Genomic DNA, 22,556 nt, shown 5'->3' with positions numbered 1-22,556 from the left:
ACAGCGGACTCCCAATATATTTATACTATGTCTGTATTTGACCCCAGTGAGCCCCCAGCGCCCCCCAAAGTTGAAAATGACCCATTTTTGAAATGTCATAAAATAAAAACAACGCTTGGATGAAATTCAATGAAACTTATCCATTTAATAACTCTCCACCTGAAGTTTATACTTTGAAAATTTTGATGACGTAGGTCACGTGGTATGGCGGCCATATTGGATTTTCTCCAAAACCTAAAAACATCTTCTTCTCCAGAAGGGGTAATACGACAGCCTCAAGTTTTTGCACACATTTGCAAGGTTCCATTGCAATTTTAAGTTGTTAATTTCGTCGAAATCGTTACATAATTTATATGATTAAAATGATGCCGATTCGCCTCATTAAATATGCCAAATATGCAAATGAGAGTTGAAAAAATTTAATGACAGATTCTGATAGGCCTTGAAGAGGGGACTCCAAATATGTTTACGCTATGTCTGTATTTTACCCCAGTGAGGCCCCAGAGCCCCCCAAAGTTTAAAATCACCCATTTTTGACATGTCGTAAAATGAAAACCAAAGAAGATAGACAAAAAGTGACCACACATTCTGGAAGATATTTTCACGTTCTACAAGTTCGCCATTTACATTAATATGCAAATGTGGAGTTATTGGACTTTTTTGGGGACTTGAAAATTTGTCCAGCCTCGATTTGTCCAATGTGAAGTTTCTTTCTCTATCATGTATTGCTATGGGTTTTTCAATCCTTCATTGAGATAACATGAGGGACCCTGTAGCTGGGCCACATTGCAGACTTGAACTAACTTTCTAACTCGGAAAACCCACATCATGTGACAGGGTGATGGTGTTGAAATTTGTTAAAATGGAGGCACGCCTTGAAGCCCGGGATTACTGGTTATTATTATTATTATTATTATTATTATCATTATAATTATATTAAGTGTTTCTTCACCATTGAAAGATGAGGCCAATAAATGATATATAACATGATATTTCAAAAAGTTGTTGTAGATGGATTATTTCAACTTGGTGGATGAGCTGGGTAAGTGATAAGAACATATGCTGATTAGATTTTTGTTTAGGTCTGGATCCAGATCTGCCTTATCAGTGGGATAAAAAAACATAAACTGGACAGCCTGGAAGAGGTTCGTGCTCTACCGATCACCATACTAGTTAAAACTGCATTGAATTGCCAAAGAAACCTGTCATTTTAACACTCATTTAAAACATACAGACATCGTGAGCCGATCTAAACTGTAAGGTACGCATGCATGTGCGCAAGTTACTGTTGTTGACTGCTATCTCCACACGTGGTTTTTGGAGATGGAATGGTGTGCGTGCGTGCGTGCGCGCACTGCACTGCCGGACCCTGTGTATTAATGGTTGATAAAATGTGACTGGCTTCTACATTTGCAGCCTGTGCTTCACGTATTCGTGATTTTTGCGGGCACAAAAAATGTTGCGGGCACAAAAAAATAACTGCTTCATAAATTGAAGTAATACTTCACAATTATGATTTAGGAGTTATGGGGAAAAAATATATATATATATATATATATATATATATATATATATATGTATATATATATATATGTATATATATATATATGTATATATATATATTGTGACGTCCACGGGACTTGAACAGTCCCGCCAACGTAGAATGAGCCGAAACGATGGAGGCGGTTTATTTATTTATAACCCAAACATGGCGGTTCTAATCGCTCTACCGCAAACGGGACGAGAAAGGTGGCACGAGTCACTTTTCATTGAGTTGATGATGTTTATTTGTTTTTATTATTAACCAGAAATAACAAGACTCGGCAAGAAAAGGGATCCGGGGCGATTCGACGGGATGGTGTGGGATCGGGCGTGGGGAAAACGCAGACAATTCCAATGAATATACAGATCTCAAACCCTCTAAGGCGCCAAGTACACACACACACACACACACACACAAAACGTAGCCACTTCTGGTGGTCAGGCTGGACCGTGGTGTGGACGCAACTGTCTCTGGATCAGCGTCGGACGAGCTGGCCTTGCTCTCGTCAGGGGGGGGGGCAGGAGAAACCGTGGTGCTGTCGACCTCCTGGTCCTGGCCCAAGTCCGCTCACAGCCGCCAGGGAACCAGTTCTGGCACCAAATTGCGAACAGGAGAGGGAGGCAGGTCCGCCCGCCGTTCGACCCCGTACTCCGAATCAGCAGAACCCCAGAGCCAACCAAGGTGAGGCACGAGGCTCAGCAAGGCTCCAAGACACGATGAAGAACACGATCGAATCAGCACAACAACAAGTACGCTTCCCGCGCAACAGCCTCCACACCAAAAAAAAACACGATCTTTTTGTCCCGATCTTCTTCCTCTTCCTTTTCGACCCCAAACAGAACCTTTTTATCCTCCCATCCTCGTCACTTCCAATCGAGCCGTTTTATTGGCCCACCGCCGTCGCCTTCCGCCAATCGTGATCACGGGGCGGAGCCATCCGCAGCCCTGTCCTGTGACGTCACGGCCAGCCTCCAGGGACTACTAAAAGGGGTTTACGCAGACACACTTACCCTATCCCGTGTCCCTATCTAATTACGTGACAATTATCATTTCCCCCTTGAAGAAATGAACATTTACTAGACAACTTATCACCACTGAATTGCTACTTATTACATCGAGATCCTGGTAAACTCGAACAGCATGGCATACCTAATTAAACATCCTAATTACCCTTTGAATGCATACCCCCCCCCTCAAACGTAACACTGCCCCCTCCTCTGGTACCGCAGCTCCTGCAAGGTATATCACAGGCGCTACCGTACCAGCCTTAACACTTACTGACTCGCACCTAATTAACCTAACGAAATAAAGTAGGAGGGGCAATGGGCAGCGAGTCGCAGCTAACTTACCTATCCTGCTTTATGTACTACCCCCTTATGGCCTTATCCTCGCCTAAACAATCATTGGTTTTTTTTGTTTGTTTTTTTTTTATTTTTATTTTATCACATGATAGCACTGAGCGAAGTTGCACTCCATCTTCTGGATCATCGCTCTTGCCCAACACTCTTCCAGTGATCTGGGGAGGGGAAACAAAAGGTTCCACAAAAACACAACACTTATACTTTACATTCCTACTCTAAGCCTTAACGACACTATTCACAGGATATTTACACTTGACCGCCTCCCCCAGTGGATGCTAATAGACCCAGCGTTACCTGGGGAGCCAATTTTCAAATTTGCTTGCCCCAAAATTATGCGGACATCATGCCCTTGCTGCACATGTCAAGTTGTGCGGGATCGAGTGGGACTCATACATCTTCACAACACTCACACCATGGTCATCATCACATTTCTAGGTCATGGTCCTCATTTTAATCATGCAGGCTGAATCCCGTCGTGGCCGTGGGGTGGGTTACCACAAGATGATGGGGGCATCTCAGGTGCAACCATGCCCACAGGTAAGCTTTAGTCCAACCCGGACGTTTCTCCGCCCCGCTCCCTTTGATTCCCTCCCCCCTGGTAGCCATCAGCTCTAATCCCGTACAACACTCTGGAAGGGGTCTCACTGGCTCCTCTGGCCTTCCTGGGACGCCAAGGTCCTACCCGCCTTGGTCGCCCAACCAGACCCTCTCCCAGTTGCCTCCAGACACTGTCACCATTAGCCACCAGGTGGTGAATCTCCTTGAAGGGGGTCGCAATTCACGCTCACCGTGAGCTTCAGCAATCCCTGTGGACAAGCACATCATCCCCACCCACAAAACCCACATGACTCCCCCACCCCATCGGCCTTACATGTGACACCTGCATTTCTAACACTTCACCGACCATGACCTTCCCTGTTACCACACCATGTCCAATAAAAAAATCAATGTGTGCACCATACATTTCACTTCTTAACTTAAAACAACTCACACAGCACTTCTCACCCGATCCACACACCAGCCATTGGACAGCCACTTGTGCCCGCTTTGTTACCAATTACCCACTGTCCCGATTGTCACTCTCAAACCCAGCAGAACTTACAAACCCATGCCAATTTTCCCACAATTCATTTTTTTCCACCAAAGGAGGGCACTTCGCCACAATCTCAGCAGCCGAGCATGGCCGTATATGCTCAGCCCAATCTAGTCTCCCCGACCCCCGACAGTGATCTCCGGACCCGACCTATGAAAGGGCATCTCGGATAGACCAGGCGGTTCAGCAGGAGGATTCACCCTCTCCGAGTCTAAAAGTCTATTGGAGGGTCCCTCCATCGCCGGGTACCGGCAATATCGTTGCATGTGTCCTCTTCGCCCGCACCGGAAACAACTCCCCATAAAAGGCCCCCGTGAGTATCGGTGAAATGTCTCTTCCGGTTCCGGACCCCCTCGGCCATAATCAAATTGCTCTATTGGCTGGGCTGGACCCCGCCGCTTTGGCGCACTAACTACCGGATTACCCTTTATCAAACTTGACAGTTTCTGGCAAATTTCCTGAAACATTTGGGTAATGCCAATTTCTCCCAGCCCCCCTCCCTGATCCTGGATCTCCGCCTGTCGGATCGTCACCGATGGCCTCTCTGGAACCCGACCCGGCCGACTCCACGAGGCTAGCCTGGCCGCGCACTCGGCCGCTCGGTGAACGGTGGGTGGATCCTGTAACTCCACTCGCGCTCGGACCTCAGGGTCAGGAAGAGCAGCTAAAAAATTCTCTAGTGCCAGTCTGTCCCATGCCTCCACTGTAAGGTCCCAATACGCGATCCTGACTGATTGGTAAATGTCCTGTGCCAGCTCCTGCACTGTCTCACCCGGCTTTAATCTGCGGTGCTGGAGCTGGGCCCGCACCAGATCACAGTTTGCCGCGAACCCAAACCGACGGCTCAACGCCTCGCAAATGTGGGAGCTGGTCAACATCCCCTCCGCGATCACGTTTAACACGTCTGCGGCTGGTCCCCGCAACGTTGCCACCAAATTCCCTGTACGTTCCTGCTCATTCCACCCGTTTAGTCGGGAAATGCACTCAAATTGCGTCAGAAAAGCTTCAACGCTCCCTGACCCGTCAAAATTTACCAGGGGGATCACTTTTACGGTGGCCTGCTTCTCAGTTTCTCCCTTGTCCGAATCCAGCCCAGGGATCAAACACCCTTGTGGCTGCGTATCCAATTTCGGAGCCCACTGTGACCAAAGATGTTTTGTGGTGAGGGTCTCATGGGTCAATTTTGCCTCCTGTTCCAAACGTTGAATGGACCGATTCACCTCTTCCCGCAGGATCTTCTGGGCCCGCACAACCTCCAAGGCTCCGTCGCGAGTTTGTAGCTGCTCCTCAACCAACCCGGACACTCTACTTACAAAAGACGGCTCTACCAGGCCTTTATCCAAGACTTCATCTTGGCTCATAATTTTATCTTGTTCGTCCAAACGAGCCTCCAATCCTTTTACCTCCTCCGCCAAATTCATCCCTTGCTTCCTCAGCTCTCCCCACTCTTCAACTTGCAGCTGCATACGAGCATCCACACAGGCACGATGATGTTCCAGGCTTTCATCCACTTTATCAACCCGAATGTTTGTTGCATCAATTTTATCTACCAATTTTTTTCGTATATTTTCCCCCTCCAATGTAATTTCTACCTTTGTTTCCTCCAATCTATCCTCGAATTTGCTTTGTATTTCTCCCAATTTAACATCCACACACTCCTGCATCTCAGTTTTCATTTTCTCCATCTTTTCCCCCAATTCATCCCTCATTAAATCAATCCGTGCACCCAACTGTTCCCCCATTACCCCCAATCGATCCGCCATCTCTGCCCCCTGTGCCGTCATTTCTGCCCTCTGTGTCACGAATTGATTTTCCATTCGTGCCGTCATTTCTGCCATTTGTGCCCCCTGTGCCGTCATTTTTACCCCCTGTGCTGTAATTGCCCTCATTAAACGTTCCAACATTGTCCAGATCGTCATCGTGCCGGTTTCCGGCGCTGCCGGCTCCGTTACGGGCGATGAAGCTCGGAATGGGGGAGGTTCCAACCCTACACCCGTCTCTCCCTTCTTCCCCCGACTCGCTGCCAGACACATGGCCTTCCTCCTCAAACATCTGCACATCCGCCATGGTGCAGAAGTCCCGTTTGCCGCCAATTAATTTAAATTTGAAAAATCCCGCCAAAATGTTCCCGCGCTTGCGCGCTTTTCTGTAGTACTTTTATATTCCAATTCGTGGCGAGATTTTAATCTTGGTATATTCTCCCGATACCAAATATAATTTAGAGGGGTTCGAACATCCAACACCCTGACACCAATGTGACGTCCACGGGACTTGAACAGTCCCGCCAACGTAGAATGAGCCGAAACGATGGAGGCGATTTATTTATTTATAACCCAAACATGGCGGTTCTAATCGCTCTACCGCAAACGGGACGAGGAAGGTGGCACGAGTCACTTTTCACTGAGTTGATGATGTTAATTTGTTTTTATTATTAACCAGAAATAACAAGACTCGGCAAGAAAAGGGATCCGGGGCGATTCGACGGGATGGTGTGGGATCGGGCGTGGGGAAAACACAGACAATTCCAATGAATATACAGATCTCAAACCCTCTAAGGCGCCAAGTACACACACACACACACACACACACACACACACACACACACACACACACACACACACACACACACACACACACACACACACACACACACACACACACACACACACACACACACACACACACACACACAACGTAGCTACTTCTGGTGGTCAGGCTGGACCGTGGTGTGGACGCAACTGTCCCTGGATCAGCGTCGGACGAGCTGGTCTTGCTCTCGTCAGGGGGCGGGGGGGCAGGAGAAACCGTGGTGCTGTCGACCTCCTGGTCCTGGCCCAAGTCCGCTCACAGCCGCCAGGGAACCAGTTCTGGCGCCAAATTGCGAACAGGAGAGGGAGGCAGGTCCGCCTGCCGTTCGACCCCGTACTCCGAATCAGCAGAACCCCAGAGCCAACCAAGGTGAGGCACGAGGCTCAGCAAGGCTCCAAGACACTAGAAGAACACGATCGAATCAGCACAACAACAAGTACGCTTCCCGCGCAACAGCCTCCACACCAAAAACCACGATCTTTTTGTCCCGATCTTCTTCCTCTTCCTTTTCGACCCCGAACAGAACCTTTTTATCCTCCCGTCCTCGTCACTTCCAATCGAGCCGTTTTATTGGCCCACCGCCGTCGCCTTCTGCCAATCGTGATCACGGGGCGGAGCCATCCGCAGCCCTGTCCTGTGACGTCACGGCCAGCCTCCAGGGACTACTAAAAGGGGTTTACGCAGACACACTTACCCTATCCCGTGTCCCTATCTAATTACGTGACAATTATCATTTCCCCCTTGAAGAAATGAACATTTACTAGACAACTTATCACCACTGAATTGCTACTTATTACATCGAGATCCTGGTAAACTCGAACAGCATGGCATACCTAATTAAACATCCTAATTACCCTTTGAATGCATACCCCCCCCTAAAACGTAACAATATATATATATATATATATATATATATATATATATATATATATATATATATATATATATATATACATATACATATACATATCCACATACGTGTGTGTGTGTGTGTGTGTGTGTCTGTGTGCGCGCGCGCGTCCGCACACACATAGAGTGTATGGATATATGCCTGCTGTTAGCTTGATGGTGAAGGTGGTGTGCTTGGGATCCTAGGATCCTGAGTTCAAATCCTACTCTGCTGTTGAATTAATACCAGGTAGGGTTGACTCTGCCTGTCATCCTTCTGAGGTCGGCAAAATGAGTGCCAGATTGCTGGTATCCTGTGTCGGAGTGGTGTCCTGTGTCCAGGATTGTGTCAAATAGCCAAGGAGACTTCTTCGGCAGCATCAACGCTCTGCACAGAGTCCTTGAAATTTCAACCTGATTGGAGGCATGGTCTGGCAGCCAGAATTATTTAATATTTTGAGTCTGGGTTCAGGGATTTCAATCAAACTTGGGGAAAGTATTGTTATATTTGTGGGGTAGATGGAGGAATTTCATCGTAAAAGTAGGTGTAGTGTAGTATAGTGTGGCATGTTTTGTGGACAAGGAGGAGACATCTCAATGTAAATTTAGTTGGGAAAATTGTCAGCTTAAGATTGTTATGGGTCACCACACTGGGGGGGGGGGGTGGTGCTGTTAATTATGTAGGGTATAAAGCTAATTTCTCCCATTATGTGATTGCCCTCCTGTGACTTTTTCCTACATTTTTCCATTTACAAAGCCAGTTATAAAAAGGAATGACGCTTTAACAACAACCGACAGGCCACGCCCCGAGGCTTGGGATTGGTCGGTGTGATGTGAGAGAAGAGGGCATAATCGAAGAGAGGGGAGATAGTTGTGAGGAATGCGGTTGAGACGGTCTCGTTTTTGCTCTCCTCTTGGCATCACGAAACAGCACCGCGTTTCTCGTTGTTTGTGCTGGTGTGAGTTCGTTCCCTTACTGAAACAAGATCCTAGCCATTGACTGTCCGGCTGGGTCGTGAAGTTTGTACGTTTCTGAGGAGAAGGGACGAGAGAGATGAGCAGACACTTGGGTGAGGTATGTGATTGAGACGGAGAGTCTCATTGGCTGGTTCCTCCTCGACACGGTGAAGAAGGCTGCGCGATTCTCGTGTTCGTGCCGCGTGCCGAACAAATCTTCACCAAAATTGAAGCATTTCTTTCTTGTCACCCACCCAATGTGTCCACCAATGTTTCATCCGAATCTGTTCACAACTTTTTGAGATATCGTGCTACATATCATTTTTGGCCCTATCTCTCAATGGTGAAGAATCACTTTTTAAAATTCTAGTATCTGAATCCAGATCTTCACCAAAATCTAATCAGTTCGTTCTTATCACAAACTGAACCTGTCCACAAAATTTCATCCGGATCCGTCCACAACTTTTTGAGATATCCTGTACGCAAACATACAAACAAAGGGGTGAAAACGTAACCTTCTTCACCTTCGGTGGTGGAGGTAATGATCAATCGATCAAAGCCACGGGTAATGGCAATGTATGTGACGCAATGGGGGTGCATAGATGATGTGGGTATATGGGCCGTGAGAGAAGTGTGTTCAGTTAACGGTGGCATTTGTTGTTCAGAATGAATACATGAGGTGAGACTCCACATGAGTAAATTTACTCAAAACTGTGGAAAGTAACTCAGAAGTGGCTAGGCTTGTGAATGACTCGTTCTCTGATGCACTAAACATTTGTGTTTGTATGATTAAAGTGACTGAGTGACCGAGCTTGCTTTGACCATGTACATGTGTAAGCAGATGTAATTTCTATCCACAGAGTGACTGATGCATCGACATTTATCGTTATTTCTGGAATTGATGTCACATGGCAATTGTCCCCAGTTGTTTAAAATGGAGGTGATTTACCCATGAAGGACTTTAGTCCCTCATTGCTGCACATAATGACATTTTGTCTGTTTGTTGGAGGGAGGTACTTCGTGGATCGGGGTGTTTAATCTGACCAGTTAATTTTATTTATTTGTTTCAATCATTATTTTGCATCTTGAAATTGCGATTTTTACATTTTGTATGACCTTGAAATTGTCATTTTGAATGGGAGGGTCCTTGAACAACAAATAAAACAACAATCTCCAGAATGGCTCCATGATTTACTGTCCTTTTTATCATGGAATACGGGAGTACACTACTCCATATGTAGGGATGTCACGGGGGGAAAAAATGGCCACCCCATCAAATGTGTACAAAATGATGTGCTTAAAAGTTACTGTAGAGTGAAGTCATGAGGCTTTAAAAGTCGTACCTTTTGTTATCGGCCGTTTTCATAACTAACTAGAAGGGCATTCGGTAGAGCACATACCTTCGCTGCGCAATGCCTAATCCAATAGAACATATCGAGCCCAATAACTTTTTGAAATATCATGCAATATATCGTTTTCAGCCCTCTCTCTCAATGGTGAAGAATCGCTTTAAAAAAATTAAATAATTCTTGTATCTGGATCCGGGTCCGGATCTTCAACAAAATCAAATCAATTAGTATTTGTCACACACCCAACCTGTCCACCAAGTTTTGCCCGAATCCGTCCACAACTTTTTGAGACATCATAGTATATATCGGTTTAGCCCTATATCTCAATGGTGAAGAATCACTTTTAAAAATTCTAGTCGCCGGATCTGGATTCGGATCTACACCAAAATCTAAGCAGTTCGTCCTTGTCTCACAACCAACCCGTCCACCAAATTTCATCCGGATCCATTCACAACTTTTTGAGATATCTTGCACACGAACAGACAGAAAGGGGTGAAAACATAACCTCTGACCTTCGGTGGTGGAAGTAACGAGAATGATATAGATGCCAGAATACATCGCTAAAGTACCAAATTGGGAGACCTTAAAATCGCCGAATTGCATTTATTTTTCTCATCGGTCTCGTCAATTGCAACCAGCTGTGCACAATAATTGCTGAAGCAATTATAATGATTCTAATAGGTCGAAACAACATTTTCTCTTGGGTATTGCACCCATACCATAACTTTTTTTTTTTTAATAGGATGACATAAAAGCAATTGTAACCACAATACACCACAAGCTGTTGAACGGCATTTACGCATGCACACTGAGGAACTGCCATAAAACTCACCGTCTTCCGTTAAAAGCACTTTGTTCCTTAGACTCTCAATTTCCTGCGGTGACTCGAAGCATCAACTAGAACATTTGCCACGGCACTGTGATGGAGCACGGAGGTTTATTTGGGTGCGAGCTTTACAGAGCAAAGCAAACGAGACGGCCTTTACATGCAGTAAATTGCTCACCTGCATGCAGACAAGCACTAGGTGTCATGTGCAGAGGAGAGTGGTACATGTGACAGACGAACCACATTCTTTTGATACTCCAAGTTCATAACAATAAAGGACCAAATCTGTAGGAGGGTATTTGATGCCGTGAATCTCAAGATCTTTATTTATGTTATTTATTTGTATACAGTCGAGGCTCGTGGAAGAGCTAGGACACTGAACAGATCAGGACGCATTTTGCAATCTTCTCCAGTTTACCTCGAGTCGGCTAACATGCAAGGCCCTGTAGGTGTTGTATTTGTTGGCCATAGTTGGTTTCAAAGGTTTTATGAACCAACGTAATTTCTTTCAATCTCCTTCAATACAACTTAAATATATATATATATAATATATATATATATATATATATATATATATATATATATATATATATATATATATATATATATATATATATATATAATATATTGTTGCAGATTCGCGCCCGTCGGCGTGCGGACGGCCACGTAACTCGAATCGCGGCACGTCGCCCACCGGATGGACAATCCAGTCGTGACCCTCTCGGACTAACGCCGGAAACTAGTCACGGGTGGACCTTTCGGTCTCACCGCGATCGTGCCAATCGGCCCCCGCGTGGGATAGGGTTGCTCGCCAAATTCGACCTACCTCAGTACCCACACGGAGGGTAGACCTGGCGACCGCACCTCGCCGCAGGTCGACTTCGGACACGGGCCACTTTAAGCGACCCGTTCCGTACTATCGGGATAACCGAGCGGTGTTATTCGTCGGCCTCGACGGTTCGATTAATTATCGGGCGTTTTAGCCCACGACCAACCCTTTACGTGAAGCAAGATGGAGATTCAATAGAGGAAAAGACGAAGCGAAGCGGGAAAACAGTTCAACAATAAGCACATTTATTTCGCGATGAACGGAAAGCACACATATACAATTCCACCAAAAGCACATGTAAAAGAAGAAGACAATGCAATATTACACAAAAAGCAAATGCAACAATGCAGATCTAACCGACTACCGGGCACACGGCAACACTTATACAATTTTACTTCACAGATGGCGCCGACAACACATATTCCCAAAGCAAAAGAAAAGAGAACCACCCTCCAGGATGAGGCGGGCCTGGGGCCGAGACCGGGTCGGGCCTACCGTCTGATGATGAGACGCAGAGCGGCGGTGGCGCCTCAACTCCGCGGGCCTCGCGGACAGTGTCTGGTAGTGGGTGGGAAAGGGGCCCCCTTTGTCGCACTATCTCAGCGCGGGGGGAAACAGGAGGGGGTTGCTGATGCTCGGGGGAAGGAGGATATCACCCTGTCTCGGGTCCCGCGGCGAGCGTCTCCTCCTCGACCTCGGGCGCGTTGCTGGCCTCTCCCTGTGCAGCTCCCGGCACCGACGCGAGCACCCCCTCGTCCGCCTTCGCCGCCGTCACCTCTCCACAGCTCCGTCTACTCGCCCTCTCCGTCTCCTCTCTTGGCTCGTCCCAACTCTTCACTCTTGACTTCTCCCACTTCTTTCCAGCTCCACCGACGACTCTCTTGAACTCCGCACAACTACTTTACTGACGAACGCAGCCGTTTATATAAGCCCTGTGGCTTCGCTCTTTCACCCTTGACCCTCTGCCTCCGACCCTTCACCTCTCTAACTGGCTCCCCATTGGCCCGAGGAAAAGTGGGCGTGAATGCTTTTTGATCCATGTATTTGCATATAGCGACCGCCCTCCAACGCCCTGGAGGCGGGGCCAAATCGCCCCTCGCTCACCGATTGGACGGAACAAAAGTGGGCGTGAGTCGTTTTTGATCCGTTTTTCTTCGGAAAGTCTGTGATGTCTCTGAATACGCTGCTCGGTGCGCGCCCTGCACGAGTCCAGCATCGGCGCCCACAAGTGGCGTGGGAATGACGGTGATGCGATGGTGGCGAGTTGTGACGGTAAAGGTCGTGGCTGTTGTTGTGAAGCGGCGTTGTGGTTGGTGGTTGTTGTTGTGAAGCGGCGTTGTGGTTGGTGGTTGTTGTTGTGAAGTGGCGTTGTGGTTGGTGGTTGTTGTTGTGAAGCGGCGTTGTGGTTGGTGGTTGTTGTGTGATGGCTGTTGAGACGTGGTTGGTGGTGGTAATAATGGCGGCTGGTCCAAAATAAAGATAGTAAAAGAAAAACGGCTATCCTGAAGAGTCGCAGCCCGAGTGAATGACATTTATTCCCTCTAGACAACGGGTTTGGGCCTAACTACACATATACTTACAGAGATATCTCACCTAAGGGACCTGAATGGTGGTTTGTGAATTTCGTCAACCACAACAATATATATATATATATATATATATATATATATATATATATATATATATATATATATATATATATATATATATATATATATATTTATATTTCAATTATGAAGTTATATGGTTCGTAAAAATAAATCTTACTCGTTTGTATGCTTGTAAGTAGAAAATAACAAAATGGTGTTTCTTGTACAACATTTTACATTGGCCCAAGGATATTTTGAATTTCCTTCATTGAGATGTAAGACACCTTCTCCTCGTTCAATACTGTCCAACTTTCTCTCCCTCGGTATTGTATTGTCCTTGCTTAGACACAGCATCCTGTGTTTGGTACTGCACTCGCCCTCCCCCTCCCCCACCCCCACCCTTTTTAGGTACTGCATCTTCCTTGTGCAGTATCGTATACTCATTCGGTGCTGTGCAATCTGGTTCAGTCCTACATCCCCCCCCCACACCCCACTCTCCATTCATTACTGGCTGAAACGATTACAAGGACTGCAACAACTGCCAATGGGACCAGGTAGGCTGGTTGAGTGGTGACATATACCCATGTCTAGATTGGAGAAAACAGAGTTTGCAAACCAATGCCAGAGCATTGAAACGATCATGTTGGAGGATTCTGAAAAGAAGAGGACAATAATTATGGTGGAGAGCCAGTTGTGCGACCAATTGTACCAGAGGGATGGTTGTGCGGTTCAGCTATTTTCCTTTGCACATACTATTGGAGTATGTTAGCCTGGTGTGTTGGCGCAGTGGTTAGGGCAGTAGCTTGGGATCCAAAAGGTCCTGAGTTCAAGCCCCCTTGGGCCACTGAATTAATACACCAGGGGGTTGACTCAGCCTGTCATCCTTCCGAGGTCGGCGAAATGAGTACCAGTGTACTGGGCCGGTGTATACCCCGGTTAAAATAGGTGTACCATATCCCTGTGTCGTAAGAGGCGACCAGGGTTGCGTCAGGAAGGGCATCTGGCGTAAAACATGTGCCAAATCACTATGCGGATCATATGGATGATCCGCTGTGGCGACCCCTAACGGGAGCAGCCGAAAGAAGAAGAAGAAGATACTATTGGAGTATGTGACCATCCATGATGTCTCGTGTTAAAATACAAGTCTCATTTAATTTTTAAACCTTTTTGTGTGGTGTCCTCCCATGTTGGATCCAAACACTCATTCCCCTCTGCACTGCCTGCCCATTGACCATGAAAGCACCTTAACAATTTCTATAGACCTCAAGGGCATTTCATTAAAAAAAAAATAACACAAAAAAAATCATTTTGTAGTTTGTGTGGTGTTGTGTTTGTATTCTGAATGCTTTAGCTTTGGCTGGGAGCCTATTTTGATTCTTGTGGACGTTTCCTTCCCTATATTCAGGAATTGCCTTGTGTGTGTGTTTGTGTGCGTGCTGGTTGCAGGAAGCAGCCACGGTGCAGATCAGCACATCACTTTGACCACAAAGCGTGGCGTGGAAGCCAAGAATTATGAGGATGTAAGAAATTTGCTTCAAAAAATGCTATACAAGTGCTATATTTAAGTTTGCTGATTGTGTTGCTGTTTTGTTCCACAACAAAGCTTGAAAAATGTGCTATTATTATTATTATTTTGATTTTTTTTTTTGTCGACAGTCAAGGCTTGTGGAAGAGCAAGAACATAGAATGGATCAGAATGTAACAGAACAAAAGGGGGAGGGAGGGAGGGGGAGCACCAACAGCAAAGCTGAGGGACAAAAAAATGGAGACCTTTATTTTATTTTGTATACATTGTCGAAGCTCGTATGAGAGCTAACACACAACGCACAGCAAGGGGGGGGGCATGAGACAAGAGGGGTGGGAGTGTGAAGGACAAACCCGTGGGGAACAGAGACACCAGGAGATCTGTGGAAGGGAGAAGGATGGGGCAGGGAACATGGGGTGTACAAGATGGACATTACAGGGACTTTCAAGCAGGAAAGCAGGGAATTTGAAAGAGATGGGCTTGGGGTGGATTAACGGGGGTAGAAAGCATCAAGGATTTGGATGGGGGTGGTAATGAACAGCCATTTTGATGGCCTGGAAGGAAGAATGGGATTGAACAGAGTGAGGGAGTTTATTCAAAAAATGGGAAAAAGAGGAATGAAAGAGTGAAGGTGAGCAGTGATTCATGATTTTTGCAGTTTTACCAGAAGGGAGTTGCTTGTGGACCTCAAGTGCCCTGCAGGAAATATGGGTGGGGGGGGAGGAGGGGGCAAGGCAGACATATGTATCGCAGACTGGGAGGGAGGGGCAAGGCAGACATATGTATCGCAGACAGAGCGGGGGCGGGGGGGGGCGAGACCGGAGAAGAGATGGTAGAAGACAAAGTCCACCGATCTGCCTGTGGTGAGAGAGTGAGAGGCCCAAAGACTCAGCCTCATCACGGGAGATGCCAATGGTCTGAAATGCCTTGGTTGCCACAGCGTGAAGCTGAAAAAGGTGAGAGGCAGGAGCACCAGCCCAGTGGGGAGAGCAGTACTCCATCAGGTTGCGGACGAAAGCTTTGTATGTGGTCAGGAGCTCAGGTGGGCCGAGGAAGGACTTTGCATGACAGAGGATTCCCAGTCGGTGATTGATTTGGAGGCTCGGTTGGAAATGTGGCTTTCCCTGGAAAGATCATGGCAGATCGTGAGACCCAGAAGCTTGAATGAAAACTTCTTCCAGAGGATTTTTGAGAAAGTAGATGGGGGGTGGAGGGGGATCCAAACAGTCCTTTCAGAAAGGCCTGGACATATAATGGATATGGGGATGAAACCAAGGCAACTGCTTAGGTAGCACCAACGCTCTGCACAGAGTATGGTCCAAATGGATGGATGTGATGAAAGAGTGGTTGGTTGGGGGGAGGGGGGTAGACATGGGGTGGATACTGGATATACAGAAGCAAATGTGTTGGTTGACAAGATGTTTGCAGCCAATGTATTATTTCTTGAGAAATATAGTGCACTGTAAATAAATATATATATTTATTTATTATTATTACTGTATAAGTATTTGTATTATTATATATGGAAATAACATTTTGTTTGTTTAAGAAGCTTGATCTCTGTGCACTATTTTTCTTTAGCATTTGAAGTGTTGGGAAGTAACACAGTCTATATAAATGATTACTCATGTAAGTTCTGAAATCTGATTGCAGTTGAGTTCATTTCTATAGAATGTACTCTTGGAAAATATTTTGTTTGGGGAATTCCTGAAAACCTGAACAAAGGATAAAATAAAATAATAGCACAGATACTGTACTTGGTGCACAGTGATGCACTTGCATTTGACTTGTCTCCTCTGGGCCTAATTCCAAACATAACTGTAAACTTGGATTGGTGCTTCACTGGTGTGGCATTGCATCACAAAATGAGCCTTCCCTCAAATGACATTGAAGTGGGTGTCCCATCTGCTAGCATAAGCTGGTGGACATTGAAGATGCTGTGGTGTCTATTGCAAAGTGTTTTGAACAAGCAACAGGAATCTTTCTTTTTTCAGTACCATCACATCACTGAACATGTTCAGGAGGGGAAGAGCCATAGATTGACATGACAAAAAAATATATGGGCCACTTATCCTGCCAAGCTATAATGACAACAGTCCCATTGAAGAGAATTTCCCATTCCCCTTTTTACATTTCATTGTTTTTCCTTATAAGAGTCTTGGGAAATTATCTTCTGTTGTTTATAGTAGTTCCACACATCCTTATCCCTTGCGGAGATCCTCACTTTTCCTCACCTGGTCCTCACCATTTCGGACAGGAATGACCAATCACGTGTCATCATTAATCTTGATACTCTCTACTGCACACAGTAGCGCCTTATAAGAGCAGGATAACTTTGCCTAAACACAGTCCTTGTTACATGTGAAAATGATCCAACCTACATGAACACACAGTCTATGCTAAAGCCCTACATTTTGACGACACTGTAACCACCACACGTGACAATATGCTTGTGCAAGCATTGAGACAACAACACTGGGAACATTTATACAGGAGAACATCCAGTACAGTATTCTCAGCTTTTCAATAAGTTTTCACAGAACTGGGAAACCTGCATTCACTCACAAAGAAACTGGAACCGGAAAGCCCAACTGATTTATTTAATTTTATTCCCCCAATGAGTTTTTAGCTTAGCTGGTGTACTTGGGACACATTTGCTTAAGCCGCTGTCACACCTTGATGATTTAGCCAGTGTATGCCAATTTATGAAAAATTTGTCTAAAACGCTGGCACACGTCGAATACGTTATGGGTACGTTTTGTATACGTTAAGAGCACGCTGAAAAACACTGCCATTCGTCGTAGTACGCTGGCTTTAAACGTTGTACTTTTGGATTGTCAAATTTTTGCATGCTTGAAATTTTACGACGTATGCCGGTGTAAGACTCACACACTGCGCTATGCTGGTCATAAGTTGTAGGCACGTTATGCGATTGTCGACACACGTTACTTGTAAGTTACTCATCAGTCGAAACACGTCGAGGTAATGTTTAGCGTACCCGAAACTTATTTCTAACCTATGAGTAACGTTTTTTAAGCACGCTACACGAACGTTGTTCACACTTCGCAACACGTTACTTGAAAGTTCCTCATACGTCGAAACACATCAAAGTAATGTTTAGGGTACCCGTGACATTTATAACCTATGAGTAACGTGCTTGGGAATTATTTGTAAAGCATGTCCTACGCACAAATACATATGTAGACGTATTTGACGTCTTCAGGACGACCACAGAACTTACTGAACACGTTTCTAGCTTACAGATACCGTATAATGGCGTATTGGCAGCGATTAGGGGAATTGGTATATAAAAAGGGGCTTCGCAGGAGGAACCCGTCTCTTTTTTTTAGACTTCGTGGTGAGTACATGTCCATGTCATTCCAAGAGATGGAGGATACGGCAAGGCTGAGACGACAATACCTACCTGTCCTCCAACATCAATATGACCTCATCGAGTTGACACTGCACCAGTTGCGTGCCAATAGAGCCGGGAGAAGAAGACGTGAATGGAGGAGAAGGAACTGGGTCAGACCATGGATCGGGAGGTGACGCCATTACGGCATATATGACCAGCTCATGGTGGAACTCCGGAACGAGGACCATGCATCCTTCATCAACTTCCTGCGAATGCCCCCAGCGATGTTCGATGAGCTGCGAGCCAGAGTGGGTCCAAGGATAACCAAGCAGTACACCTTCTACAGGGATCCGCTTGAGCCTGGCACTGAGCCTGCTGCTGTTGGTGCTGTGACTGCAGTCCTGTGGAAGCGATTTAACTCGTTCAATGGAAACGATTTCAATTGCCGACAACCAGCGTGCAAAAACAATAGGCGAGTGACAGGCATTTATTAAAAGTGAAGTTGCAGCCTATGATTAGAAAACCTCACGTAATCGTCGACGATACGCTGCCACGCTATGCATACGTTAGACTATCGTTAGGCATCGGTTGTGGATGCCTATAACACGCGAATCGATCGTTGGTATAACTTATCCTGAAGTTATCGAAGCTTTCTGTGTTCATTACTAGTACCTTATGCATTTGTCCAAGTCGTTTTGAATACTTTAAAAACTGAAACAAAAAAATAGTTCATCGTGGAATTGAGAAAAAAAATTAGCCGAAAAGAACATCGAACAATGGTGCAAAGTAGTCTCCTATTCATGGACGCAACGAGGGTCCATCATCACCCACACCCTCCCCATCACGTTCACCTACTACTACTACTACTACTACTACTACTACTACTACTACTACTACTACTACTACTACTACTACTACTACTACTACTACTACTACTACTACTACTACTACTACTACTACTACTACTACTACTACTACTACTACTATTACTGATACTACTGACATTAACATCTACTCAACATGGAGTCTGGAACACTGACGGGTTCCTCTTGTGAAGCCCATTTGTAGAAACCAATTCCCCTAAACGCTGCCAAATAGCCATTATACGGTAGATGTAAGTTAGAAACACGTTCAGTAAGTTCTGTGGTCGTCCGGAAGACGTCAATCAAATTCGTCTACATACGACAATGTGCGTTTGAGATACGTTACACACAGGTTCAAAGCACGCTACTCATAGGTTCAAAGCACGTTACTCATCTGTTAAAAATTATGTTTCGGGTATGCTAAACATTAGCTCGACGTGTTTCGACTTATGAGTAACTTACAAGTAACGTATGTCCGACGTGTGATAACGATCGCGGACCGTGCCGAGAACGTATGCCAGCGTATGCGGAACTTGTGAACCATACGTCGAGTACGTCGTAAAATTTTCAGCATGCTTGAAATTTCACGACGTACTAGACGTACCACGGAATATGACAGCGTACTTCATTGTTTATCATCGTGCTCCTAACGTATACACGACTTACCCATACCGTATTCAACGTGTGCCAGCGTTTTAGACACATTTTTCATAGGTCGGCATGCGCTGGCAAAATCGTCAAGGTGTGACTGCGATGTTGACACTTCCAATTTTCAGGTGGTTATGATTTCAATTGGCGTGCGGCAGCTTTTTAACAGGCTATGCCACGAGTTCGTCAGTGATACGTGCAGCTCTATGCCTAAGTTAAACTGTTGTTAGGCATTGGTTGTGAACGCTGACAACAGGCTAAGCATTCGTTGGTATAAGTTATCTATAAGACAACGAAACGTTCTGTGCCCGTTACTAATATGTTATGCATACGACCAACACGTTATGAATACGACCAAAACTTAAAAAAAAAACCTCAAAACTTCAGCGTACGCCAACGTTTTACATACATTTTTATACGTTGCCATTGCTGGCTAAAACGTCAAGGTGTGACAGCGCCTTTAGCATAGACCGATCATCATAAACCTCATTCACTTCAAACGTGTTTGATAGTCTCGTAATGTTTAACATTGATTTATTCCTAAATATGCTTAAATAAAATGATAAAAACAATCGTCCATTACTTTTCTCATTTGGATTACTGTAATGGGATAATACAATCGATTGCTTAAGAGCTCATATGGTAAATGTGTTTTTCTCACATTTTTTTTACATTTATGTACTCAAGTTTCCAATTGAAACCTTCCCCAGACCGCATATAAAACCTCCATTATATGTAAGGCTTTTCAAATCGAACGTAGCTGCTTCATTTGCAGACACTTCAATATTTTTATCCTAGCCTCTCCCCTCCCCCCCCCCCCCCATTGCTCCAATCACTGAAAACTTCTTGCAGCATGTGAATTCCGTCCCACCAAGATGGAGAAATGCCGAGCCATTATTGACGAGACCACTGCTGCTGGTCCTGACATCATCATTTCTTTAATACTCGAGGGGGTTCATCTGTTCTGTCTCCTCTTTCTCTGTTTTTCTATGTCATTCTTTGAAGGCCACCAGTCCTCGTCATGGAAAATCACCAATGTTGCTCCAAATGATAGGAATGGTGTCAAAACTGAAACACAACTCTGGGCCAGGCAACCGTCTCTCAATCATCAACAAACTAATGGAATAGGTAATTGCTGCAGACCTCAAGACTTCTCTCTTATCACTCTGATCTGTGAGATCAGAGGAGGAAGAGGTAATACTTGGTCCTCGAGAAAAAGCTCATTTGTTTCATTTACGATATTGAGCCCTTTTTTATTTTTTATTTTCATTTCTGTGACGTTCAGGAAATGCTTATACCGAGGATTTAGTAAAGTCCTTGTCTGTGAACTTTTCCCTTTATTCTTGAAGTTTAAATTATGAAGAAAATAAATGCATTACTTGACTCTTGATTTCAAATTTTTAATATCAAGTATTTGATAGATTGATGTAATTTAGAAACAAAGGATGAAAATGGTGCAGCACATGACATTTGTTGCCATTTTGTACGTGCAGATTGCTAAAGCTGAGAAGTTAAAGCCACTGGAAGTGGAGCTGAGAAGGTTGGAAGATCTGTCCGAATCCATCGTCAATGATTTTGCTTACATGAAGGCTCGTGAGGAGGAGATGAGGGACACAAATGGTGAGTATTGATGCCTGCTGTGTCACCGTTTTAAGGTTTCTTTCCATCATGAAAACACTACTGTGCATTGGAATATATAAAAACTAATGATTGCACAGTTTTTAAAAACAAGATTTTTCAAAATTTACGAAGGGAGTATTTCTCCATTTCTTTATTATTTTCTCCTGGGTGGTTATGGGGTTGAAGTGGAGTGGGGTAAAATTGAGTTATTTGAAGAAAGGGAAAGAAGGTAGGTGTGAGGGATTGAAGGGAAGGGGCATGCATGAGTGTAATAAATAGACCCATAATTTGGTGATTGCAGGACATGGCTCTTTGAAATAATGTCAGTTGCTTATGTGAATTAATTATCCCACAAAACACTTATAAGGTGACCAGTCACACGATTCGATTTTGAAAAACCTCCAGTTAAAAACCAACAACTGAACAAAAACAGTTCGTGTAAAGTGATCGAGATTATATATTGGTTCGCTCAAAGCTGCAAAGAGAGCTCCAATGATATTCAAGTATAATATGTGAAACTGTTTGAGTAGTTTACTTGTTCTGTCCATGTTAGTACCAACCACCTCTTCTGTGCTGATGATATTTTCGTCCTCTCGGCCTCTCAAATTGCGATCCTCCATTTGTAATTTGAATCTCCCCATTCATAGCTGAGCCAATTTCTTTCCCACATAATTTTGTGTCTGAAAACAATTGTTAACCACGCTCACCCCCATTTGCACCGTTTTGTTTGCAGAATCGACGAACTCACGTGTCTTGTATTTCTCCGTCTTCTCCATGTTTTGCCTCGTGGGCCTAGCCACGTGGCAAGTGCTTTACCTGCGGCGGTTCTTCAAAGCCAAGAAACTCATCGAGTGATCTGATCAGCTGTGGGGATCACATGAGTGGGAGTTTAGACATATGGGGAGTAAGGGGCGATTAGAAAGGTTTCTTAAAGTACCGGCAAGGAAATCTTGGAAACCTTGCTGATTAAGCCACATTTGTTTTCTAAATGCGAAGTTTCAGATTGATTAGACACGGGAATGTTTGTGTATATTGACTTTTTCAATTGGCTTGTGTGAGGCTTGTTCTGAGAAACAGAATGGATACAAAGCTTTTGTGCTCGCTTGTAAATTCTGGATTACGAGTTCTGCTTTGACTTCAAGTGGATTTCATTGTCATTTTCCACGATGGTTCAAATTTTCCAGTTTTGATAGTTTGGGTGGGATTTTGAAAGGACCAGGTAGGTAGCTGCAGAATGAAATGTCACATAATTATTTGTAAAACCACTGTGGAATAATTGTTGCAAAGAAGTACAGTAGTTTGTATTTGGAATAATCTCAGAAGGTCAATAAAGAGATGCAAGGAACCTTTTGTTGTTGTTGTTGTTGTTCTGGTATTTTTGAAAATGTTTGTTCATAAATTCTTTAAAATTTCGCTTTTTCGGTCATCTCTACCGAGATTACCTAATAAAGCCGGACCAAATGTCTGTACGTCCGTCAACAATTTTTCTTTCCGATCTTGATGAAACTTAGTATGTGGGTA

General features: G+C 44.8%; 1 protein-coding gene across 1 annotated transcript in view; it reads left to right on the top strand.

The window, feature by feature from the left end:
- Positions 1-22,380, top strand: part of TMED10 (transmembrane p24 trafficking protein 10) — a 42,978-nt gene extending 20,598 nt beyond the window's left edge. The window contains exons 3-5 of the mRNA XM_085869495.1: positions 14,471-14,544; positions 20,909-21,035; positions 21,769-22,380. Coding sequence (XP_085725621.1) covers positions 14,471-14,544; positions 20,909-21,035; positions 21,769-21,890 — 323 coding nt within the window. The 3' untranslated portion in view covers positions 21,891-22,380. The remainder of the gene's footprint in view (positions 1-14,470; positions 14,545-20,908; positions 21,036-21,768) is intronic.
- The last annotated feature ends 176 nt before the right edge of the window (positions 22,381-22,556 follow it).

Source organism: Eptatretus burgeri, chromosome 2, assembly GCF_056783735.1.
Source record: "Eptatretus burgeri isolate ZD-2024b chromosome 2, Ebu_testis_v1, whole genome shotgun sequence".
Taxonomy (NCBI): domain Eukaryota; kingdom Metazoa; phylum Chordata; class Myxini; order Myxiniformes; family Myxinidae; genus Eptatretus; species Eptatretus burgeri.
Note: the sequence above shows the minus strand (reverse complement) of the source record. Positions and strands in the feature narration are given on the sequence as shown.